The sequence below is a fragment of the Bombyx mori genome, chromosome 19 (genome assembly GCF_030269925.1).
Source record: "Bombyx mori chromosome 19, ASM3026992v2".
Lineage (NCBI taxonomy): Eukaryota > Metazoa > Arthropoda > Insecta > Lepidoptera > Bombycidae > Bombyx > Bombyx mori.
The window spans coordinates 11788105-11810527 of NC_085125.1; the positions used below are offsets into that span (position 1 = coordinate 11788105).

At 37.6% G+C, this 22423-nt stretch overlaps 2 protein-coding genes across 4 annotated transcripts in view; one reads left to right on the top strand and one right to left on the bottom strand.

The window, feature by feature from the left end:
- The window catches only part of LOC101739626 (dnaJ homolog subfamily C member 13), a 468160-nt gene that overhangs the window by 401804 nt on the left and 43933 nt on the right, over window positions 1-22423 (top strand). The window lies entirely within an intron of this gene.
- The window catches only part of LOC101745361 (putative phosphatidate phosphatase), a 156320-nt gene that overhangs the window by 97271 nt on the left and 36626 nt on the right, over window positions 1-22423 (bottom strand). The window contains exons 2-3 of one of the 2 annotated variants that reach the window (XM_062674104.1): window positions 5855-5881; window positions 5730-5821 (exon numbers count right to left, since the gene is read on the bottom strand). In XM_062674104.1, the coding sequence (XP_062530088.1) occupies window positions 5730-5821; window positions 5855-5881 (119 nt within the window). Of the gene's footprint in view, window positions 1-5729; window positions 5882-22423 lie in introns of both variants that reach the window. The other variant, XM_004922418.5, reaches the window with a different exon arrangement.

Genomic DNA, 22423 nt, shown 5'->3' on the forward strand with positions numbered 1-22423 from the left:
CCGGCAGACTTCGTAGTGCCTCAATCGATAATTAAAAGATCTAAGCTTTTGTATAAAATAAAGTTAAAACAAACAAAAGGAATCCGTCCGACAGGGGACACATCAAAGGAAAAACAAAATTGTTATTTTTATTTAATTCCGAGAATTTTCATATTTATCTATCTTTTAAACCTTTTCTGGACTGCCACAAATAATTCAAGACCAAAATTAGCCAAATCGGTTCAGCCGTTCTCCAGTTTTAGCAAGACTAACGAACAGCAATTCATTTCTTAGTCTGGCCATAAATACTGTTACAATTAAAAATAAACAAAATATTACATTTGAATTTGGAATCTGTCATTTTTATATGATTGCTCATTGAGTTTTCTCATTTTGGCGCCAATACATTGTACAACATTTTGCGATGTTAAAATGGAGTGGGATGATAAAGATAACCGAATCGCTGTGATTGCATTACACAATGTAGGTATGGAGCCAAATGCAATTTTTAAAACTCTCCATACGCTTGGTATTAGTAAAATGTTTGTGTACCGGGCTATTAATAGGTGCAATGAGACCTCCTCTGTTTGTGACAGAAAAAGATCTGCCCGTCCACGTAGTGTTCGTACGAAAAAGGTGGTCAAAGCAGTAAGGGAAATAATTCGAAGAAACCCTTCCGAAAGCAAAAGATTTTATCTCGGGAGATGAAGATAGCACCTAGAACCATGTCGCGTATTTTAAAAGATGACTTAGGACTTGCAGCCTATAAGAGACGTACTGGTCATTTCTTAACTGATAATTTAAAAGAGAATAGGGTGGTAAAATCGAAACAGCTACTGAAGCGGTACGCAAAGGGAGGTTATAGAAAAAAATTGTTTACGGATGAGAAAATTTTTACAATTGAGCAACATTTTAACAAAAAAAATGACCGTATTTATGCTCAAAGCTCTAAGGAAGCTTCCCAATTAATCGACAGAGTGCAACGTGGGCACTATCCGACTTCAGTGATGGTTTGGTGGGGTATTAGCTATGAAGGAGTGACTGAGCCATACTTTTGTGAAAAAGGTATCAAAACATCGGCACAAGTGTATCAAGATACCATTCTTGGGAAGGTAGTGAAGCTCTTATCAACACCATGTTCAATAATCAAGAATGGCCCTTCCAGCAAGACTCGGCTACAGGTCATAAAGCTCGGTCTACGCAGTCTTGGTTGGAAACGAACGTTTCGGACTTCATCAGAGCTGAAGACTGGCCGTCGTCTAGTCCCGATCTTAATCCGCTGGATTATGATTTATGGTTAGTTTTAGAGAGTATGGCTTGCTCTAAGCGCCATGATAATTTGGAGTCCCTAAAATAATCCGTACGATTGGCAGTGAAAATTTTTCCCATAGAAAGAGTGCGTGCTTCTATTGATAACTGGCCTCAACGTTTAAAGGACTGTATTGCAGCCAATGGAGACCACTTCACACACATTGTATTATATTTATGTATTAAACTAACACACTGTAAAAGTAATAAACGTTATTTGCAATAGATTTTTTTTGTATTGAATTGTAACAGTATTTATGGCCGGACTAAGTATAGATATAGATATAGATAATAACACTCCGTCAATAGCAGTAGCTATTAAAAGCTGGAGGAGAAAATGGAACGTAACTATTTTGTCTTTCCCTATTTATATGTATATATATATATATCAGTAGATATAGACTCGATAAGGACGCCTGCGGGAATCCGGTGCGCATGTCATAGATAAATCTCGACCGATACATTTTAATCTTTGTCGTATTTAATTAGAGATACGGAATGGAATAATCACGGACGACTGCGACGTTGAGAAAGGATTGAGGTCATAGATAAGTTTGATCGTGAAAAAGTATTTTTTCTATCTTTGTAGAAAAACGAAAGGCCCGCTTAATTGTGAATAGTCTCCAAGGGCACAGCCAATCTACCCCCTACCGCTAAATAAAGGTTACGACTCGAACAATTTTCTTTTGTTTTTACTTTTATTTTTGTATCAATTACATCGCTGTTAAAATGTTTACGATTTCAAATTGGTTAGTATTATGTATGTACTAGCTGTACCCGTCCGCTTCGCTGGGCATTTAAAATTAACATTATTATTTCCCACCCCCACAAAGATTATCATCATCAACGCCCCCGCAACTGGTGTAGGGAGTCCAACACTCATATAGATATTAGCCTATCCATTAAGTACATGTATTTTCTACATGGATACCAAGTTTCAAGTCAATCGGATGCACGGTTCAGTAGTTATAATGGAACATCCGTAATAACCACTGTAGATTTATATATTAGTATAGTACTATAGATGTATGTACCATCTACGAATAAATAATAAGTATATTCGTAGTGTACCATATAATATGATGTTAATTATAAAGTATCTAAATGTTTTTGTTACTTTAACATAAGAGCATTAATTACTCTGTATTATAATGGGTGGACAAAGTTTGGTTACCCATAGGTATCGCGAAATCTCCTCACATTTAGATGAAAGTCGCAGTTGTTTTAGGTTACGAATATCCGTGTTTCATATCCTTTAATTCACTTGGAACCTCTTGACTTACGAAGACACTTTTAGTTTCTCTTAATGTATTTCGTATCATATATTCTATGGGGCGTTTGAGAGGGATTAGATCATCTCAATAACTTTTGAAGTCGTCGTGGCCTAAAGGATAAGGCATCCGGTTTATTCGTATTTAGCGATGCAACGTAAAATTTGGTACCCGCCTGCGGGATTCGAACACTTACCGCAGGCGGGTACCAATTTTTCTACTGAAATACGTACTTAACAAATGTTCACGATTGACTTCCACAGTGAAGGAATAACATCGTGTAATAAAAATGAAACCCGTAAAATTATGTTTTGCGTAATTACTGGTGGTAGAACGTGTTGTGAGTCCGCACGGGTGGGTACCACCACCCTGCCTATTTCTGCCGTGAAGCAGTAATGCGTTTCGGTTTGAAGGATAGGCAGTCGTTGTACTGAGACCTTAGATCTATTATCTCAAGATAGGTGGCGGCATTTACGTTGTAGATGTCTATCGGCTCCGGAATCACCTAACATCAACCTATGTAATAAAAAAATTATCTTTTTTACCATCGCGCCATCTGGAACCGAATCAAAGTTCATTCCTGCTAATTTATTAAGATTAAATTCCTATGAAACAGGCAGTGGATTTATTGTGCCTCGAAATGTGGTTACCGTCGGACCCATTCCACCATAGACTTTATCAACGTGAGCTCGTGACCGACGGCAAAAAAATATAGCTTTCGTAATTTCATGAATCGAGCTACAACTACCAAAAATCTGGTCTGATAACATACGGCTTATCTAATTAAGAAAAAACATAAAGTTAACATAAAAACATTTAATTGGCGTTTTAATGAGCAAATTCAGTCAGTAATCAATTTTTATCTTAATGTATGTATTAATGAAAACACGGAGATTTCTCGGAGCGAGACTGCGATTTACTCGAGATCTTAGGATTGCGTGATAAGCGACGAAGGTATAGGGAATAGTGAGAAGTCATTCTCAAACTAACCCGGCGTAATTACTGGTGTCAGGACCTCTCGCGAGTCCGCGCGGGTAGGTACCACCACCCTGTCTATTTCTGCCGTGAAGCAGTAATGCGTTTCGGTTTGAAGGGTGGGGCAGCCCTTGTAACTATACTGAGACCTTAGAACTTGTATCTCAAGGTAGGTGGCGGTATTTACGTTGTAGATGTCCATGGGCTCGTCTACCGACCTAAGCAATAAAAAAAAATAGAAAATAAAAAAAACCTTTCCGTCCTAAATTGAAGAGAAGAAATTTAGGAGCCGGCGTTTTCTACTAACCCAAAATTTCTACAGGACTCACCGCCGAGATGTCAATTCCAAACATAGATATTTTAAATTAGTAGACACATGTTTTCTGGTACCCTTTCTTATGTAGGTGTTATTATCAAAAACGGTAAATTTACTTATTGTTCCCTTTCAAAGTTCGTAATTAGAAAATCGAGAGGGCAATAAGTTTGAGAAACGCCGAGGCACACAAAAAATATCTATCGCGCAACACCATCACTATCTTAACACAGAAAATCGATTAAAAATCAAAAGAGAATCGATAAGTACCCCCAAGCGTCACGGGGAAGTTCAACATTTCGGCGTTCGATAAATAAATATTGATATAAGTTGTCCTATGGAATTCTTTCCCTGACTTCAAAAGAAAGGGGTCGATGACACTGCACTCGTATAACCACATACACGATAGAATAATACGACAAATGTCAGCGCTAATTGTGGAGTTTCTAGGACATTAGTTATATTGAACTGCTGGGATATTACTATGAATTATTATGGCGATATTGTCATCGATTCACACGAATTGTAGACAAAAATAAAACTACAGTTACGATTGAATATTGATTAAGCACGTCTACGAAAACTGTATTCGAAAAGTCTGAACTAAAATAATGACAATAAAACAATACAAGATTATATCTAAAAAATTTAGAGCCCTAACCGGGAAAAAACGTCCGTAACGTAAGATTTTTATTATTTATGTATAGTCTTAGTATGATGGCTATACAGTGTCGAATGTATAGTCTACGTGATGACGGTTATTATTATTCATATAAATAGCTGTTTCTTTGTATATTATATAATTATATTGTATATGATTAAAATAAAGTTGATAACTTTGTAAAGTAGCTTTATTTTATTTTTGTCAGTAAAAAATCATGATAAAAAATGTATATGTACCCGAATAATTATTTTCTTTATACCTCGAATAGAACTTAAAATTAATCTTTTAATAATAAGGAACTTCCTTCCTATCCGGTGTCCCACGACACCACACATTTTATTTAATTACCTTGCATACTGTCTTCGTAAGTTATAGATTGAATAATGGGTTTCAACCTTTTACTGTTCTGCTTAATTGAGCCGATAGGTGTTACTATAGTAGATATTCTCACAGCGAAGCAGTAATGCATTCGGGATTGAGAAACGAGACAAACATGGTAAGGACCACATTAGGCTTCGACCTCATGTCTCAAGGCGAGCAGCGGTATTCACTTCGTTATATCAAAGGACATCAACAAGCACTTATCACATGGACCGTGACTGGGTTCACGCATGTACGAATTAAAATTACCTCCTCCTCCTTATCTATATATATAAAAATGAATTGCTGTTCGTTAGTCTCGCTAAAACTGGAAAACGGCTGGACCGATTTGGTTAATTTTGGTCTTGAATTTTTGTGGGAGTCCGGAGAAGGTTTAAAAGGTAAAAAAAAACATGTTTTTCCTTTGATGTGTCCCCCGTCGGACGGATTCCTTTTGTTTGAATTATGTTTATTTTATACAAAAGTTTAGGTCTTTTATTTATCGATTGAGGCACTACGAAGTCTGCCGGGTCAGCTATTCTATATATATATATAAAAATGAATTGCTGTTCGTTAGTCTCGCTAAAACTCGAGAACGGCTGGATCGATTTGGCTAATTTTGATCTTGAATTATTTGTGGAAGTCCAGAAAAAGTTTAAAAGGTAGATAAATATGAAAATTCTCGGAATGAAATAAAGTTTAGGTCTTTTATTTATCGATTGAGGCACTACGAAGTCTGCCGGGTCAACTAGTACTGAATAAATATTATTTTATTCGTCAGTTACTAAGTGCACTCCCAAATGCACTTTCGCGTATAATTTTAGTTTTGATATAACTCTGATGTTCATAACAGACTCACCGTAAGCACAGGAAGGCCAAGCCCGATTATGTACAGCATTAAATTGGTCACCGTTGAATCTTTGTACGGGTGCTTCAAGGATTCATCGTCGCAGAAGAAGCCCCTCTCGTACGGCTTCCCCCACAAGAAGAACACCAGTATCAGGAAACCAACTGAAACAAGAACAGTAATTTTTAATCTCAGTCTGTTGTTGGAATATTTCTATATTTTTTTTCTATTGCTTAGTTGGGTGGACAAGCTCACAGCCCACCCGGTGCCAAGTGCTTATTGGAGCCCATAGACATCCACAATATAAATGCGCCACCCACCTTGAGATATAAGTTCTAAGGTCCAAGTATCGTTACAACGGCTGCCCAACCCTTCAAACCGAAACGCATCACTGCTTCACGTCAGAAATAGGCAGGGTGGTGGTACCCACCCGCGCGGACTCACAAGAGGTCTTACCACCAGTGAAAGAAAGAAGTTTCGCACATCATGATTCCTTTACAATCCATTATTATTAGATTTTTCTTATTTGTATATACGTGTATATGTTTTTTTGTGAGTGATGAATTACTGGTGGCCCGGAGTCCTTTCCAGCATCTCAGCCAGGAGGGGTGAGTTGCTAAAGGTATTCGAGCGCCTTCAAGAGAGACCTAATAAGTCAAGAGTAGCTGCTTTACGAATGAATTTAGGACCGGATCGGAATCGCGACCCGCTGAGAAGATCTGGCGAGAAACTCAACGGGCTGATGTTTGGGTTTGGTTATATATATGTGATAAGTGTATGTATTATGTATCTATGTGCATATATGTAAATGTGAAACATTAAATACAAAAAAGTCACAATTGGCGGTTTCATCTCTAATGGCGATCTCTTCCAGGCAACCATCAGGTGGACAAGAATCATTAAGAAATAGATTACACGCGTATTACCTATAGATTGAAATATACATATTATGTATTTATTTATTTTGTGTACAATTTCTCATAATTTGTGTGGGTTCCAGTTAAAACTAACGTCTCATTTGAAATGCGTGATTACATGTCATTTGAAAATAAAACAAAAGCGCGCCCCCGGAGCAATCACAACTTCTCCGGGTTTGCGTTGAGCCTGGTACACTCATGCAGACAACCGCCAACTGCTGCCTTTTTTTTATTGCCTTTGTAGTCAGACGAGCATACAGCCCACCTGGTGGTGAGTGGTTACCGTCGCCCATGAACTTCAGCAATGCCAGGGGCAGAGCCAAGCCGCTGCCTACCGCTAAGCCAAGCCGCTGCCTACCGCGAAAACTTAACTTGATCGGTCCATCGCTTGGGCAACTTTCCACGCGGTCTGGTGCCTTCCGTTTAACCTGAACGACAAAGCGCTCTATGGAGTCATTTCCTGGCCGGGAGTATGTCCAAAAAATGATAGCACGTGCCTATGCATTAAACATTAAAAATAGTTTTAATATTTCTCTCTCTCTCTCTCTCTCACACACACACTCTCTCTCTCACTGTATAATCCTCTTACGACTCGCAAAAATCTTCACATGTACATACGGCTTCCTATTAAAATCAAATAGAAGCTACAAAAACCGAAGTTGAAATATTTACACACTTGGCCTGTATTTATGATGATTACCGCTATCGAACTCAGCTGTTAAGTAACATCTTTATTTTCTCATTAGCTGTCGTTACAATTGTAAAACGGTGAGGTAATTCGACTATCTCCGCTAGTTGACGCTTGATGGTGGACGTCTGCGTGGAATGCGAGTAGAATTTAGTTTCATCAAGTGATGGTACGGTGTGATCAGCCCGTAAGAGTCAGTAGGACCCTACTAGCTGTTCTTGGCAAAGCAGTGAGATGCCCGTTACCTCAAGGTGAGTGGCGGCATTCATGAGGTGATGTCTCTGGTAATCACGTTAAATCAGGTGCACTGTCAGCTCGTTTATTGCAATAAAATACCCTATAACCTTTTCGATTTGAAAGAGAAGATATCTCACAATGGTCTCCGCTTTCATTAAATAAAGATAAAATATTCAAATAAACCACGGTATTTAAGACAATTCTAACTTTTTTAATCAGTTCAGAAAAAAAACATTTTAAGTTACTAAATCCACTTAAAATTGACGGTCGTTTTTTTTTATGATGAAGACATTCCGAAAGGCCGGATCCAATTATTACTCATCCACAACGCTTCTCTCATATCCTTAACAAAAATTAAAATATTATAGGCACCGTCTAAAAACACATTCACTCAATCAATCAAACACATAATAACATTGAAAACATACGAAAGGAGCACCATTAAAATTAACCACAATCTCTTCTCGGACGGAATTTAAATTGTAGGTCAATGTTGTATAAAGCTGCCTTCACAATGTAGCTTTGAAAAGCGGCGTTGAAAAAAACGCTCCCATTTTAACCTTACCATTCGTTCAAAATTTAAACAATGAGGACACTTCCTGATCCTTGATAACCATGTTCGAAGTCAAAATGAAAAAAAAAATACTGAACCATCATCAGGTAAGAGGAAATCGATCAATTACCAATGTCAATTTTTTTTTTTGTTATTGCTTAAATGGGTGGATGAGCTCACAGTCCACCTGGTGTTAAGTGGTCACTGGAGCCCATAGACAACTATAACGAACATGCGCCACCCACCTTGACAAGTTCTAAGGTCTCAGTATAGTTACACCAGCTGCCCCACCCTTCAAGCCGAAACGCATTACTGCTTCACGGCAGAAATAGACAGGGTGGTGGTACCTACCTGTGCGGACTCACAAGAGGTTCTACCACCAGTCAATTTTAAAGCAAATTTTAAAGCAATGCGAGTTCGGAAGCAGATTTCTGTTACTGACTGACTCGGTGGCGACGTATTTGGCGCCTCTGACTTTTAGACCCAGTGAAATCGATTAACACTTAGGGTAATCAACGGTCTGGTCAACCCTGCTCATTTGACATCGCGAAGCTTTTTTTTTATTGCTTAGATGTGTGGACGAGCTCACAGCCCACCTGGTGTTAAGTGGTTACTGGAACCCATAGACATCTACAACATAAATGCGCCACACACCTTGAGTTATAAGTTCTAAGGTCTCAGTATAGTTACAACAACCAACCCTTCAAACCGAAACGCAGTAGGTTCACGGCAGAAATAGGCGGAGTGGTGGTACCTACCCGTGCGGACTCACAAGAGTTCATACCACCAGTAAAAAGTAATGGGGAATGATTTGAAGCGTGGGGCAGTCGTTATACTACACAATTCAAGTTAAGACCTCATGTTTCAAAGTGGATGGAGCAAGTTAAGTGATGATGTGTGTGGCTTTTGTTGACCGTCTAACACCAGATAGGTCGCCAGCTTCTTCAACCGTCTATAAAATTAAAAAAAAACACATCACACGGCGTGCACAACAAAAAAAAAAAGGGCTAAAATTTCAGAACGTATGTTTTTTAAACATATCCACCCGTGTTTTTTGTGAACAAATTGATCTTAGAGGTGGACTTGACCCGACTTAAAACCCAACGGCCTTCTTTCCATTTGCCCTACAGGGCGTTCCAAAACAGGACACGTCGCCGCGTCGTATGGCGGATCTTACGTTGAATCAAACCATGAATGCATTTTAAGTACATCCATGGGTAAAACCTCCATTGAACTTGAGCCTTGAGCAATGAAAATATTTTGCTAATCAATTACTCGGATTTTGTAAAGGTATAACTACAGTTTTTCTGATAAGGAGCAATCATGAGTTTGGTTTGAAGCACGTCTTATTTAGGATAGCAGTAATCAACGTATAGATTTCGATTATGCCTCCATATTTTCTAGTTTAAAGAGTTATTCCAGCTACGCGGGAACGTGTAGTTGGCTCACGGGCTCAACCTGAGAGAATTTGCTAACACTAGCCCTAGCAAGAGCAGTGTGTTTCGAAGAATCTACCACAGGATCGAAATCGCGACCCGCTGAGAAAATCCGGCCAGTATCTGAAGGTGGGTAGCGGCATTTATATTATGGTCTCTAAAATACTTTAGTTTTTTAAAATCATTATCACATTGTTTCCTTTCTATATTGAGACATGTACAAAAAACGTTGAGGGTGCGGTTAGGGTGGAGTACATAGATGTAGATTGAATGGGTAAGACAAGAAATACACGACGCTCGTTTATTCATAGGCTTTGTCACTGATAATCTGTAATCTTTTCATCATTTTTGCGAGTTAATTGACGCGATTTTAGATAAAATAAAATGTTTTCGAATTTTATTGTTAAAATTCCAAAACACTTCGATTTTCTTAGGGACGACATTGAAAATAAATTGATTTTTTAATTATTAGTTGAATTATGGATGAATCAATGGTAAATTATATAATATTACAACTATGCACTGCACTAAAATTCGCATGTCAAATAATGACCAAAGCATACACGCTGCTTTTAATTTATGTAATAACTCATTTTCACTATGCTTGGCGAATAAATGATTTCTTTCTTTCTTTCTTTCTTTCTTTCTTTCTTTCTTTCCAACAGAATTTAATAATGATATAATAACGATTGACGTTAAGACGCCCGGTGTAGTAAGTAGTACATAATTGGACAGGTTCCCATTTGTCTGCCTAATTATGCAGGAACCCAACGTTACGTAATGATAGAAGAACGTTTTGTAGTAAAAGAATTTGTGATATATTTCAATCGTATTATGAGATGATCCATCCTTCTTATTTTTGGAACAGGCAACACGTTGCGGACTGCGTGATTGTGCCCAACACTAAAAGCACTAACTTGATCTAATATAAAATCACTTTCAAATTTAATCACGTCACGTTAACAAAAACAAGAAACCTGATCCTAAGCCGATCGCTTCCAGTGTTATCGAACCTTATATCTTCGGCAACGCTGTTATTGATCTATACTAAAATAACAAACAACGTTTTATGGGTGCCAGCCGTTATGGAGCCACTCCTACTAGCTGACTTGGGGTTTACCGAACTGAAATACGACATTGTTTCACTCGTGAGATTTGACTGTTTAGACCAAATTGTATGAAAATTCAACCAAATCAAATAATATGTCTGGTAAATACAGCCTTAGCCAAAAGTAATGACCACCCACAATTTATTTCATTGTCTTGTGAAGTATTATAATAATCTTAACTTAAGCTTATATAGTTCAAAATAAGTCTCCATTAATAAATATATAAATACATGGATTCTTTTTCATAGCAAAGAGGGTTGAGTTGAAAAGAAAATAAATAGATGATTTATGTAATTAATTTATAACCTATAAATGTAGGTAAAAAAATAAGTACCCAAAGGAAGTAAAAAGGTAGACATTTTCACATTTCATTATGTACCGTCAAAACAAGTTGATAAAATATGCAACAATAGCCAATCGATAAAGTCTAATGAATCTTTTGTAAAATATTGTAATTGTAATTCTCTTCTCTTCTAATTGTAATTTGTTAAAGAATTTTAATTCTCGAAGGTTTAAATGAAGAAATCATGTATGTAAACAAAGAATGTCAAATTATACAATTGTGGAAGTTGTAATACGACGGTGAGTCATCTCAACTGTGGAACGTTAGGGTTGGGGCACAAAAAACGCTATCAAATACAGATATAGCCTCGACCGGTTTATCGTCAAACATTTGATTCCTAGTACAAGCTTCTGATATTGTAATTCGAAAATTCAAAACAGCCCTAATTTTTTTTAAGCTCCGGCCAGGCAGACTTGCATGCGCCCCACCTGATGTTGAGTGGTTACCGTCGTTCATGGACGTCAGCAATGCCAGGGACAGAGCCATGCCGCTGCTTACCGCTTAATGCTCTCCACAAGCCTTCAATTATTCTTCTTTTCTATTCTATAAGCTATTCTCAAAAAATGCTTTGTAATAATTGTATTAGTATTACAAATTTTGTGTATTTTTTGGCCCTCCGGGTGAGGAGAAATGAGCGAAGTTCGCTAAAGATACAGGCAAAATTAGAACTCTGCAAGCACACACCACGGCGCGGCGGCGTGTCACCAAAGAAGCATTTTGTGTAAGGAACACTACTGCAATCGATAAACGACGGTAACATATTTTGACAGGATCGTCTTCAAGCAGAATTCTAATTAAATAATTATTTTTGATAACCCTTTAATAAGAAAATAAAAATAAATAAGGGCTTGTTTTATTGCAGACTTATGAATTTCGGAAACATAAGTATTAAGTAGTAAATTAAAAGATACTGATTCAGATAGGGAATAGAGCCTAATTCCTGTGGCACGATAGTTAATCACTAAATTATTGGTGATAGGGCATCTTGCGAGCCCGCACTAGTAGGTACCAGCCCCCTGCAGGAAAGCAGTAATGCGTTTCGGTTTGAAGGGTGGGGTAGCCTTTGTGTTATAGACCTGAAAATTAGAACTCTCGTCTCAAGGTGGGTGGCGGCATTTACATTGCTGAAGTGTATGGACTTCAGTGACCACTTAACACTAAGTAGGCTGTAAGCTCGTCCACCCATCTAAAAAACAAAAAACTAAAGCGGGGATCAATTAATTTGCTTTACTGTTAGAAGACGTTAATTCGGATATGCATTATGTAATGTCGTTTTTTAGACAATATCTACTAATTTCAGGAGCAGCCCTATAAGTATTTTGTCGAGACGAATTAGGGCATTGAACCGTCTTGCATAACGCGGTCTAGTCGCGGGCTTAGATTACGGGCAGTGTGTGGACTGTAATCCACACCTTGGCTCCATTTATTACTTAATTACGCTCACAATTTTACTATAGGATAGACAGCGATACGTCCTGGTGTCTACCAGATACAGGGTCAATAGGGTCAACCAAAACAATATCTTTGCATTATTAAGTTATAAAAACAATATATCGTACTATAATTGAATTATCCGAATGTCTCGAATTTTTGACGAACAGGCAAAGTCGTCAACTGAATTAGATATTTTTACTTGGAAGTTAGTGATGTTTATAAAAATGTTCAAGGGCATCCACCATGTTAATAGCAGATTAAGTAGTGTAGTTGTTTAGTGTTTAGTGTTTATTATGAGTAGAATTACTGTCATAACATTATATATATTTTTTTTATTAGGCACACAATACACATCACGAACTAAAAAGATACATAAAAAACCCAAGTAAAAATAAACAAAATTGGCCAAAAAAATTATGAGTTGAGTATTTTTCGTAATCATATTATTTTATTCTATAGTTGTGAGGAAGGAGCATTGTGTACTTAGCACATTTATCTTGATTAGTCGTGCACACATGCCTATGTTTCAAGCTAGATTTTTTAATTGTTGTTCTTTAATGTGTATCTTTTTTTTTTAGCTTTTAATATGTATTGTGTGCCTAATAAAGAAAAGAAAATAAAATAAAAATAAGTCTTAAGGAAATTTCCAATCATTTTCAACCCCATGTTTTTATTTAATGCACTAAACGTGCGAATAAGTATATGGTCCCATGTTTTATTCAGTGTTTCCTGGGGACTATAGACATTACGATATGAATGACCCCGACCATCTCGAGAGGTGAGATCGAAGTAACAATGGAAAGCAAAACCGTTTTGCGGTAGAAAATAGCTGGGTTGTAGTACTGAGCAAGCAATACGCATACCACCAGTAAAATTTTGGCGGATATTGAAGTCAATAATAATTTATTCCAAACGAAACAGAAAAGAATCTGAAAATATTTTACAAATTTATCTACCAACATCAATGGATGTGTGGAGTGACAAGAACGGATAAGATAAGGAATGAGTATATCAGAGGAAGTGTGAAAGTAGCCCCGGTAATTAACAAATTAAAGAGCAGACGGTTAGCGTGGTATGGACATGTGATGCGTAGAGAGAAGATGCATGTGACTAGGAGATGTATGGAAATGGTAGTGCAAGGTAGAGGTCGACCGAAGAAGACATGGATGGAATGTGTGAATGACGATATGAGAGACAGAGGAGTGAGTGTTGAGCTGACGGCTGATAGAAGAGAATGGAGGAGAAAAATTAGCTGTGCCGACCCCACCTCGTCGTGGCCTAAAGGATAAGACGTCCGGTGCATTCGTTGTTGCGATGCATCGGTGTTCGAATCCCGCAGGTGTATACAAATTTTTCTAATGAAATACGTACTTAACAAATGTTCACGATTGACTTCAACGGTGAAGGAATAACATCGTGCAATAAAACTCAAACCCGCAAAATTATAATTTTGCGTAATTACTGGTAGTAGGACCTCTTGTGAGTCCGCCCGGGTAGGTACCACCGCCCTGCCTATTTCTGCCGTGAAGCAGTAATGCGTTTCGGTTTGAAGGGTGGGGCAGCCGTTGTAACTATACTGAGACCTTAGAACTTATATCTCAAGGTGGGTGGCGCATTTACGTTGTAGATGTCTATGGGCTCCAGTAACCACTTAATACCAGGTGGGCTGTGACCTCGTCCACACATCTAAGCAATAAATAAAAAAAAAAGGTAGAGGTCGACCGAAGAAGACATGGATGGAATGTGTGAATGACGATATGAGAGACAGAGGAGTGAGTGTTGAGCTGACGGCTGATAGAAGAGAATGGAAGAGAAAAATTAGCTGTGCCGACCCCACCTAGTTGGATAAGGTGAAGAAATAGAAGAAGAATCTACCGAAACCAACGTTAATATGAAAGTTGAGTACCTACAGACAAGCGATCAGAAAATAGCTTGTCAAACTAAATAACAAATTTAAAAAGAACCATGAAATTATAATTAGCGGCGGACGTGACAAAAAAATCGCAAATACGCTAAGTACATGTTTTGATTTGTTTACGTAAAATTAATAATTCCCTTGAAACTGTGACCTCAATAAAATCAAATTCAAAAACGCAACGATCGCAAAACAATTTGTTTTTTTTTTTTCAAAACCAAATCGAATAACATAAATGTAACCAAAACAAAACCAAAAATGCTTAACAATGTATAAAAAATTGAAGATGACATCACAATATTTCGTAAACAGGTTTCGAAATAACCAAAACAAAAATTCGGAATTGCAACTTTTTGCTGATATTAAGTAATTATGTATACGTTGATCTTTAGAAAAAATAGCTCAACAATTTCATTTTTATTTATCGCTACGACTTGTGAACGAGCTCACGGCCCATCTGCTGTTAAGTATTCACCGGAGTTCATAGACATCAACAATATAACTGTCGTCATCCATTTGAATATCCGACTAAATTTTGCCGGGCTGAACGGTTCCCAGTTGACGTTGCGAGAGTTGTGATAAATACTCCATTAGACATACGACAAAATGTCCTAAAATTACATTTGCATTACTTCTATTTAAAAAAAACAACAACAAAACAATTATATCTGTTTTTTTTTAATCTATATCTTTGATAATTAACGTCATAAATACACGAAAAACGTCACAGAGTTCATTGCACCGGTCCCATTCTGGACCGTAACTCTTTTAGGTACCGCTTAAAATCAATATTTTGCGATTCAATGAGCATAACTGAACCAAATGCGTATGTATGTATGTACGTATGAATTGGGGAGTAAATTTATTTATGAATGATTTTCGAGATTCGGTTGTCAATGGTTCGTCTTTAGAATGAAAATTCGTGGCAATACTTTTAGTTGCGTAACTTATGCGTACTTTTTTTTTATTCCTACCTAAGCTGATAGCCTTGAGAGGCTATATCAGCGTAACCTTAACTAGTAGGTGAGCTCGCGGGGCTCAACCCTGACGACGTTGCTAACACGAACCCTAGCAAGAGCCGTGCTTCGCAGAATCTACCACCGGATCGGAAACGCGAACCACTGAGAAGATCCGTCGAAAAACTCAGTGGGCTGTGTCTGTGGGTTAATTTACTCGTCGAGCCCTTCGTCGCAAGCGACGGGTTCGACGAGAACGATGACCGGTATGCGTACAATTTCAGTCGCCAGCTATGTAAAACCACTCCTGCGTTTTCTCCTGTGTTACGGGTGCCGGAAACATATCGAGATGTCAAAGGCTATGTAGTTTAAGCGATGTTTTGCAACTTTACAGGAAAGCCATTTGGAGTTTAAAATTTTGGAATAAATAACATAACAAAAAAGTTATTCAGCTATTTGAATGAGGTAACTTAATTGAAGTTCAATTAAAAACATCGAATCCGGCAATATTCGTCGGTGAAAAATTGTTACTGTTGTTGTAAATGAAATACTGTTATTTTTGAGGTTTCTAATGTGCTTCGCCCCTCGGTGTCACCCGCGAAACGACAATATTCGCGAGTAAAATCGCGGGACTCGGCGTCATCAAACATCATCTATATATTAATACGTGAAGCAAAAACTTTGTATCCCGTTCTACGAAAAAAAAAAACTTTAAATCAATAAAGAAAACATTACACACACTACATACCACGTATCTGACGCACACATGCATGCATACTATTTATTGTCAAACTTTTGTTCTTGACGTCTGTGGTCAAATTGAGAATAGATTAAATATTGTTTGTCTTTGTTAATATTTTTTATAGTATAGTTAAATTTGTGATTGAAATAGAAGTATAAAATACAATCATAATAGTGTACAAACTTACAATTCCAATTAATTATAGTCGAATTTCGATTACTGCGGGACCTTTAGTTAAGTTAAATTACCATCAAAGCCTTTTGAAAGTTCGTAAAGTTAATAATAAGTTATAAAGTTCCACGAAATGCAATCACGCATAGCGTATTCTAATCTAAAGATGCAGTATGTACTTGTTTTACGGCACTTAAAATAAACGAAGCTTTGAAACTACGATCGTAAACGTACAAAAGGGTTATTTTAAGTTTATTTCTAAGGCGAATATGCCTATGTTTCATGTTCGACCTAATACACTATCTTTTAGTAGCAACACATGCAGGTAAACTGTGTCAAAGGAGCAACGACTTTACGAGGGCATTAGAAATAATAGCTGCATTTAAAAACATGCCATGATTCGAGGTAGTTTAGAATTAAAATCGCTTATCACTACGTTATCGGGTTGTAAAATTTGATTTGTTTGAAATGATTATCTGAAAAAAAAAAGTGTGTGTGTCCGCTCCGACGCACGACTGGAGTTTACTGGATATAAAAAATTAAACGAAACAATACGAGAAATAGTTCTATATTACGACAACACGATACACTACAGATTATTAACAAATTAACGAGACACAAAACAAACGACTAACAAATATATGAAAATACAATAATGAGAGAAAAACGCGCGATCAGTACGAGGCTTTGTGGCGGACTGCCGGCGCATGTACTAGCATGTCACACGAAATGCGCATAACGCATTTCGTGTGACATGCTAGTACGATTTTGGTCCCCATAATTTTCATACCCCGGGCCTATATATGTAAATCGATTCTAAAGGAGTAAACTCCAAAAAAAGTTCTCTTAGTCAATGAAGGTCAATGACATTTACGTTGTAAAACTACGTACATTTTAGGGAGGATTTCCCCGAATTACTATTTGCTAGTATTTAATGGATCTTAATTATTTGTCTGCTAAACAGAAGACACGGGTTTGCGACTCCGGGCTGCTCTATTGTTTCTGCTACTGTTATCATAGCAGTGTTTTAATCTATCTTCCTATCATCCTCCCTAATTTATTATCTAATCTATTAATTACTAGTGCTAGAGCACATTGTAAGACACTCTGCAATAATTTGAAGGTTGCAACAGCCGTTGTGTCTTAAATCTCCGATAAGCTTTTATTTGAGATCTACATCTCTTTGTTATCACCTATTTGCCACCAGAGCAGAAACCACGTTCAAACGTTGCTTAAATTAGGAATGTTTTAGGCATGATTTAGCAACGTACCGTCCAGCTCTGGAATTAACTCACTTAATCGGTACCTCCAAAGCAATATGAAATATTTTGAAAAAACAAATATGTGTGTGTGCAAGTCACACACGGTAGAAGTAAAACTTATAAAAAATAAGAATAATCCCGAAGAGTCAACCACTCCGCAGTGCAATGGAGCAGCCTCACCCTGGGGGAACCGCCTGCACGATCACGGTATCTCTACGTCAAAATACGAGAACGTCTGTCTATCAACTGTGTAACATCTCGTCACCGCGATTCAGGTATTGTTGAATTTACGTGCAGCGACATCTGTTAATGACAAACTAAATAGAAATAAAAGTATCTCAGGGCGCTCCGAGAGCCACGACAGCGTGCACGGACGTCAAAAACACACTGAACTAGTCGGGGACGCGAGACCGTGTGGAGCGCTTCGTGATTTGTCGGCGCCGCTCGGAGCCGCTTCGGTAAGCCAATCGCGGCACACTTATTTTTTCGTTTCGTTCCATTTCGTTTCATCGAGTTTGAAATCACAACGATTCTAAAGAAGTTTCTATTCAAAAAGGAAATTTAAAAAAAACGCCCTGTTATAATGAAAGGATTAGCTAGGTTAGATAATGTCGCGATAACCCCCCTACCTCATCCGGGTTCTGACCTCGGAGGGGATCGGACGTCGGGTGTAAGAGTGCAGAGGAGTCGTTTAGTGGGTGGGCTCTAAAATCCTTGGGCCCGCGGTCTGCTCACAACACCATGCAGATCGTTGAGTCTCACATACCCCGCGCGCCCCTTTTGCGCGGGGACCTCGTAGGAGGTTCAGCCCTCTACCCGAAAAAAAAAAAAAAAAAAAAAAAAGGTAGATGTTTGATTAATTAGCGACGGTAACTACTTACCTTCAGTTGAATCGGAAGCTGTACTGTCTCCGAAATTAATAAAAGATGAAGTCAAGGGATTCATTGCCCAATTGAAGTTAAGAATTATAACAGAGGCTTGCATGTGCATTTGTTACATTATGGAACCGGTTACAAGTGTTCAATATAATAGTTTGTTTCTAATTAAAGCGCCCAGCGGGACTCCTGTTCCTTGAGCTGTTTATCGGAAAATACTGGACAAATAAAAATAAATTATGACATTTTGCGAAACGATATCAACAGAGTTCTTTCCAACGCTTCATTTTATATTTAAAAAAACGTAGCATTTTGTTCGAACAGTAGCGGTTTTTTTGTCAAATGAATTAAGTAATATTCTAAAGATGTGTAAAGAATGAATCATAAAGAACATTTATGTGTATACACAATATTGTATACGCATAATATGGCAACAAATTTTATTGTATTATAAATGGATTGTGGCGTTAGCTATCATACAGCAAAAGATAATTAACAGATACCTGTGTGCTTAGTGCGAGTTTTTTAACGTACTCGATAGCGTAAAAGTTAGTTCATATTTGTATGGAGTGGGGTCGTTTGCGTACGTTTGCCGCTAGGGGCGCTGTTCCAATTGCATACAAAGATGGCTCAACTTTTACGCTATCGAGAACGTTAAAAAACTCGTACTAAGCACACTGAATGTTGTAAGCGACGTAAGCACGTAAGCTTGCATATATGTATACGTACCACAGATCATAGAAACTGATTATCATACTTCAGATCATAGTGTGTTCGATGTGTATGATCTGTGATACGTACGCACAAGTTCCGAACAACAACATTCGGACTGTCGCTGTCGGTCTACCTAGAAATATCACCCGCTCAGTGGAAAACTTCCTTTTGTCGCTAAAACATCCAAATGCACCCTACCTAATTATAAAGACAATACAGTTCAGTAGCATTTACTTTAGTTTGTGTGAACGTTTTTTTTTTGTTTTTTATCAACGAACTGTATAGTATTACTATTTTTCTAGCAAAACTCAAGTATGTTTTTTCAATAAAACAAAGCAGTTAAGTGCCACTATCTCGTCTGTTGGTCAACCGGATTATCATTTGTTGTAACTTTAGCTATAAATAAAATAATGGAAATATTGTTACGACGGTAAGAGCAACGCCATCGATCGTCGAATAGCAGAAACGAATATCAAAAGAACTAGTAAAATCGAGAACGCTCGAGAAGTACAACGCCATCTATTGCCAAGTAGCGGAAACGCATATCGAAACTACTCGACTTGTCAGGAATGTTCTCGATAGTTCTAGGGATGTCGTATTGACTAAAAGCGTTGCGGAGATGACACGAAGGCAGTAAGGAATCGGAACTATACGAAGCGAAGTAGCGAAGGATCACCTGAAGCGAAGCGGAAGAAGTGAATTGAGAATTTTAAAGTGTTCGTTAAGTGTTTTAAGTGTTAATACAGTTTTAGTTTACACTTTGATAGAATTTTTATTTGTCCCGAACCCCCAGTATTATGTACAAAGTATTGGAAGCGTTCTTGAAAATAATAATTGGTAAAAATAGTAATATGGTATATGGTAATATTGGTAGGAGTGGACGACGCAATGGAACACAAGTTAAAATACAATACAGTTTCGCATTTCATTGCGGTTTTACAATAAGGATTCCACTGTGACGTGTGACTACTCCGATTTGAGGTCGAAATTCTCAATTGTATTGCACCCGTGCGGACTCACAATACGCCCGAATACCAATAATAAGGCAGAGCGCATTTCGTAGATGAGGGAGCCTTATATGAGTCGGTTCCACCAGGAAATAAGAAATAAAAACATATGTAAATTTTATCAGTCAGTCTGTTATGTAACATAGTTCGTAAAGTGTTTTACATTCGCTTAAATAGTTAACACAAGCATTACGTGTTTCAAGTTTTAACATTTTCTCAAACAATAGAGCATTTTCATTTCGTTTGCACATATGTTAATTTATGAAAGAATATTTTTCTTTACAGCTACATGTACGTATGTTACGCTCTCCTCAAATACAATGAATTCGAATATATTTTTCTTTATGAATCCAGGGTTAGGGATTTCAATAAGAAATTCAAAACTAGACTGGACATACTTGTAGACATTAGATAAAAATATCACAAGATATGTAAGTATAGACAGGGGAATCGGGAGACATAAATAAATAAGACGTACGATCCGATTGGAGAATATTCTCGGCGAAGTCTAGTAAGTAAAGTACAGTACAATTAAACACGTCCCTGACTGTTACCCCGAGGGTCGTGGGTTCGATTCCCACATCGGGCAACATTCCCTTCCCATTCCTCATTCCTTCCAACATTCGATTCCCACATTGAATGATGAGCAGGTCTATGGTACCCATAACACGGGGAATCCTAAATTGGGGCCGGCTGACCGTGCGTGATTTGTTCTTAGCTATTAATATTATTACTTATGTCGATAGATTTTGTTTAGTTGTACTACGAGTATTGAATAAAATTTGACGGTTTTTCTACGGCTTTTCTACGGTTTTTGACGGCTTTTCTAGAGATCCAACATCAACCTACAGGCTTCGGAATGAGCTTTTCAGTTTTCCTACAGAGCTATGACATCTCTTTAGATGAGGATCGTTGTTTGCTAGTACCATGCCTACTGATTTTCTCGCTGGATCGTCTCCAGTGGTAAGTTCTGCGAAGCACTGCTCTTGCTAGGGCTAGTGTTAGCAAATTCTCTCAGGTTGAGCCCGTGAACTCGTCTACCCGTCCGGACGTGGCTGGAATAGCCTCTAAGGCTACCAGCGAATGGGTACGGGTAAAAAACTGGTTTCACTGGTGGTAGGGCTTCTTGTGAGTCCGCACGGGTAGGTACCACCACTCCGCCTATTTCTACTGTGAAGCAATAATGCGTTTCGGTTTGAAGGGTGGGGCAGCCGTTGTAACTATACTGAGACCTTAGAACTTGTCTCTCAAGGTGGGTGGCGCATTTAATGTCTATGGGCTCCAGTAACCACTTAACAACAGGTGGGCTGTGAGTTCGTTCACCCAAATAAGCAATAAAAAAAAAAAAATGTTATTTATAAAAAACAGTATTTTACGTCGTTGGCGTCCATACGTATCGTTAAACAGTCTCACCATGGGACCGTATCGTCAGCCAAGCCGAAATTATATATATATAAATATGTTTCGTTACAATTGAAGTTTCCGATTACAAGGGCCGCACACGAGAAATCCCATTTAATGTGTTGTGTGGCAGCATTCAAATAAAAACATTGCTGCATGAATGAACCCGCTTGTTTCTAACTTCCACTATACTTATTATGTATCGCGTTCGAAGTTAGAGTCGTCATTGTGATAATTCCGTTCAAATAACTAACAATAAATGCCAAGTGTAATTAAAAGACTGTAAGAGTAATTAAACTATAAGACTGTAATTAAAAGAAATATAAGTGCTCATAGAACTTTTAAAATTTGCTTTGTGACTTTTAAATCGATTTGTAATTCGCTTTATTTTTTAATCGATTAGAGATTGCACTTATAATCGTATGTATAGTCGTATAATAATAAATGCGGTGAAATTCAAGATGCTTAAATACTATTTGTTTGTCTTTCATTGGCATTAATAAAATAGTTCTTAACTATTCTTAAGTCTCATCGTATTTGTTGATAGAAGGATTTCGAACATACCAGAATATCTCAGTAAAAATATTAACCTTATTCTCAAGCCGACAAGTATAGAAGTGATAACTACCTATATTGTGTAAAATAAACATTTATTACAATATTACTGCTAGTATTTACAAAATAAAATGTTATTATAGTTTTGTACCATTCTATTGAGCCATCTTTAAAATCTGAGTTAAAAAACAGAAAAATCAAAAGCGATTTGATATTTATCTTAACACTTGTGCTAATTTACGCTTTTCATATTATGTAAATTGTAGGTTACATTTACAATTCCTTGTGAATAGGGAGCAGCCGCGAAAACGGCCATAAATAAACATACAAAACCGGACTCGACAAGTCACAATAACGATCGCTATCTCCCGTTGTCTCGTCCGACAACAAC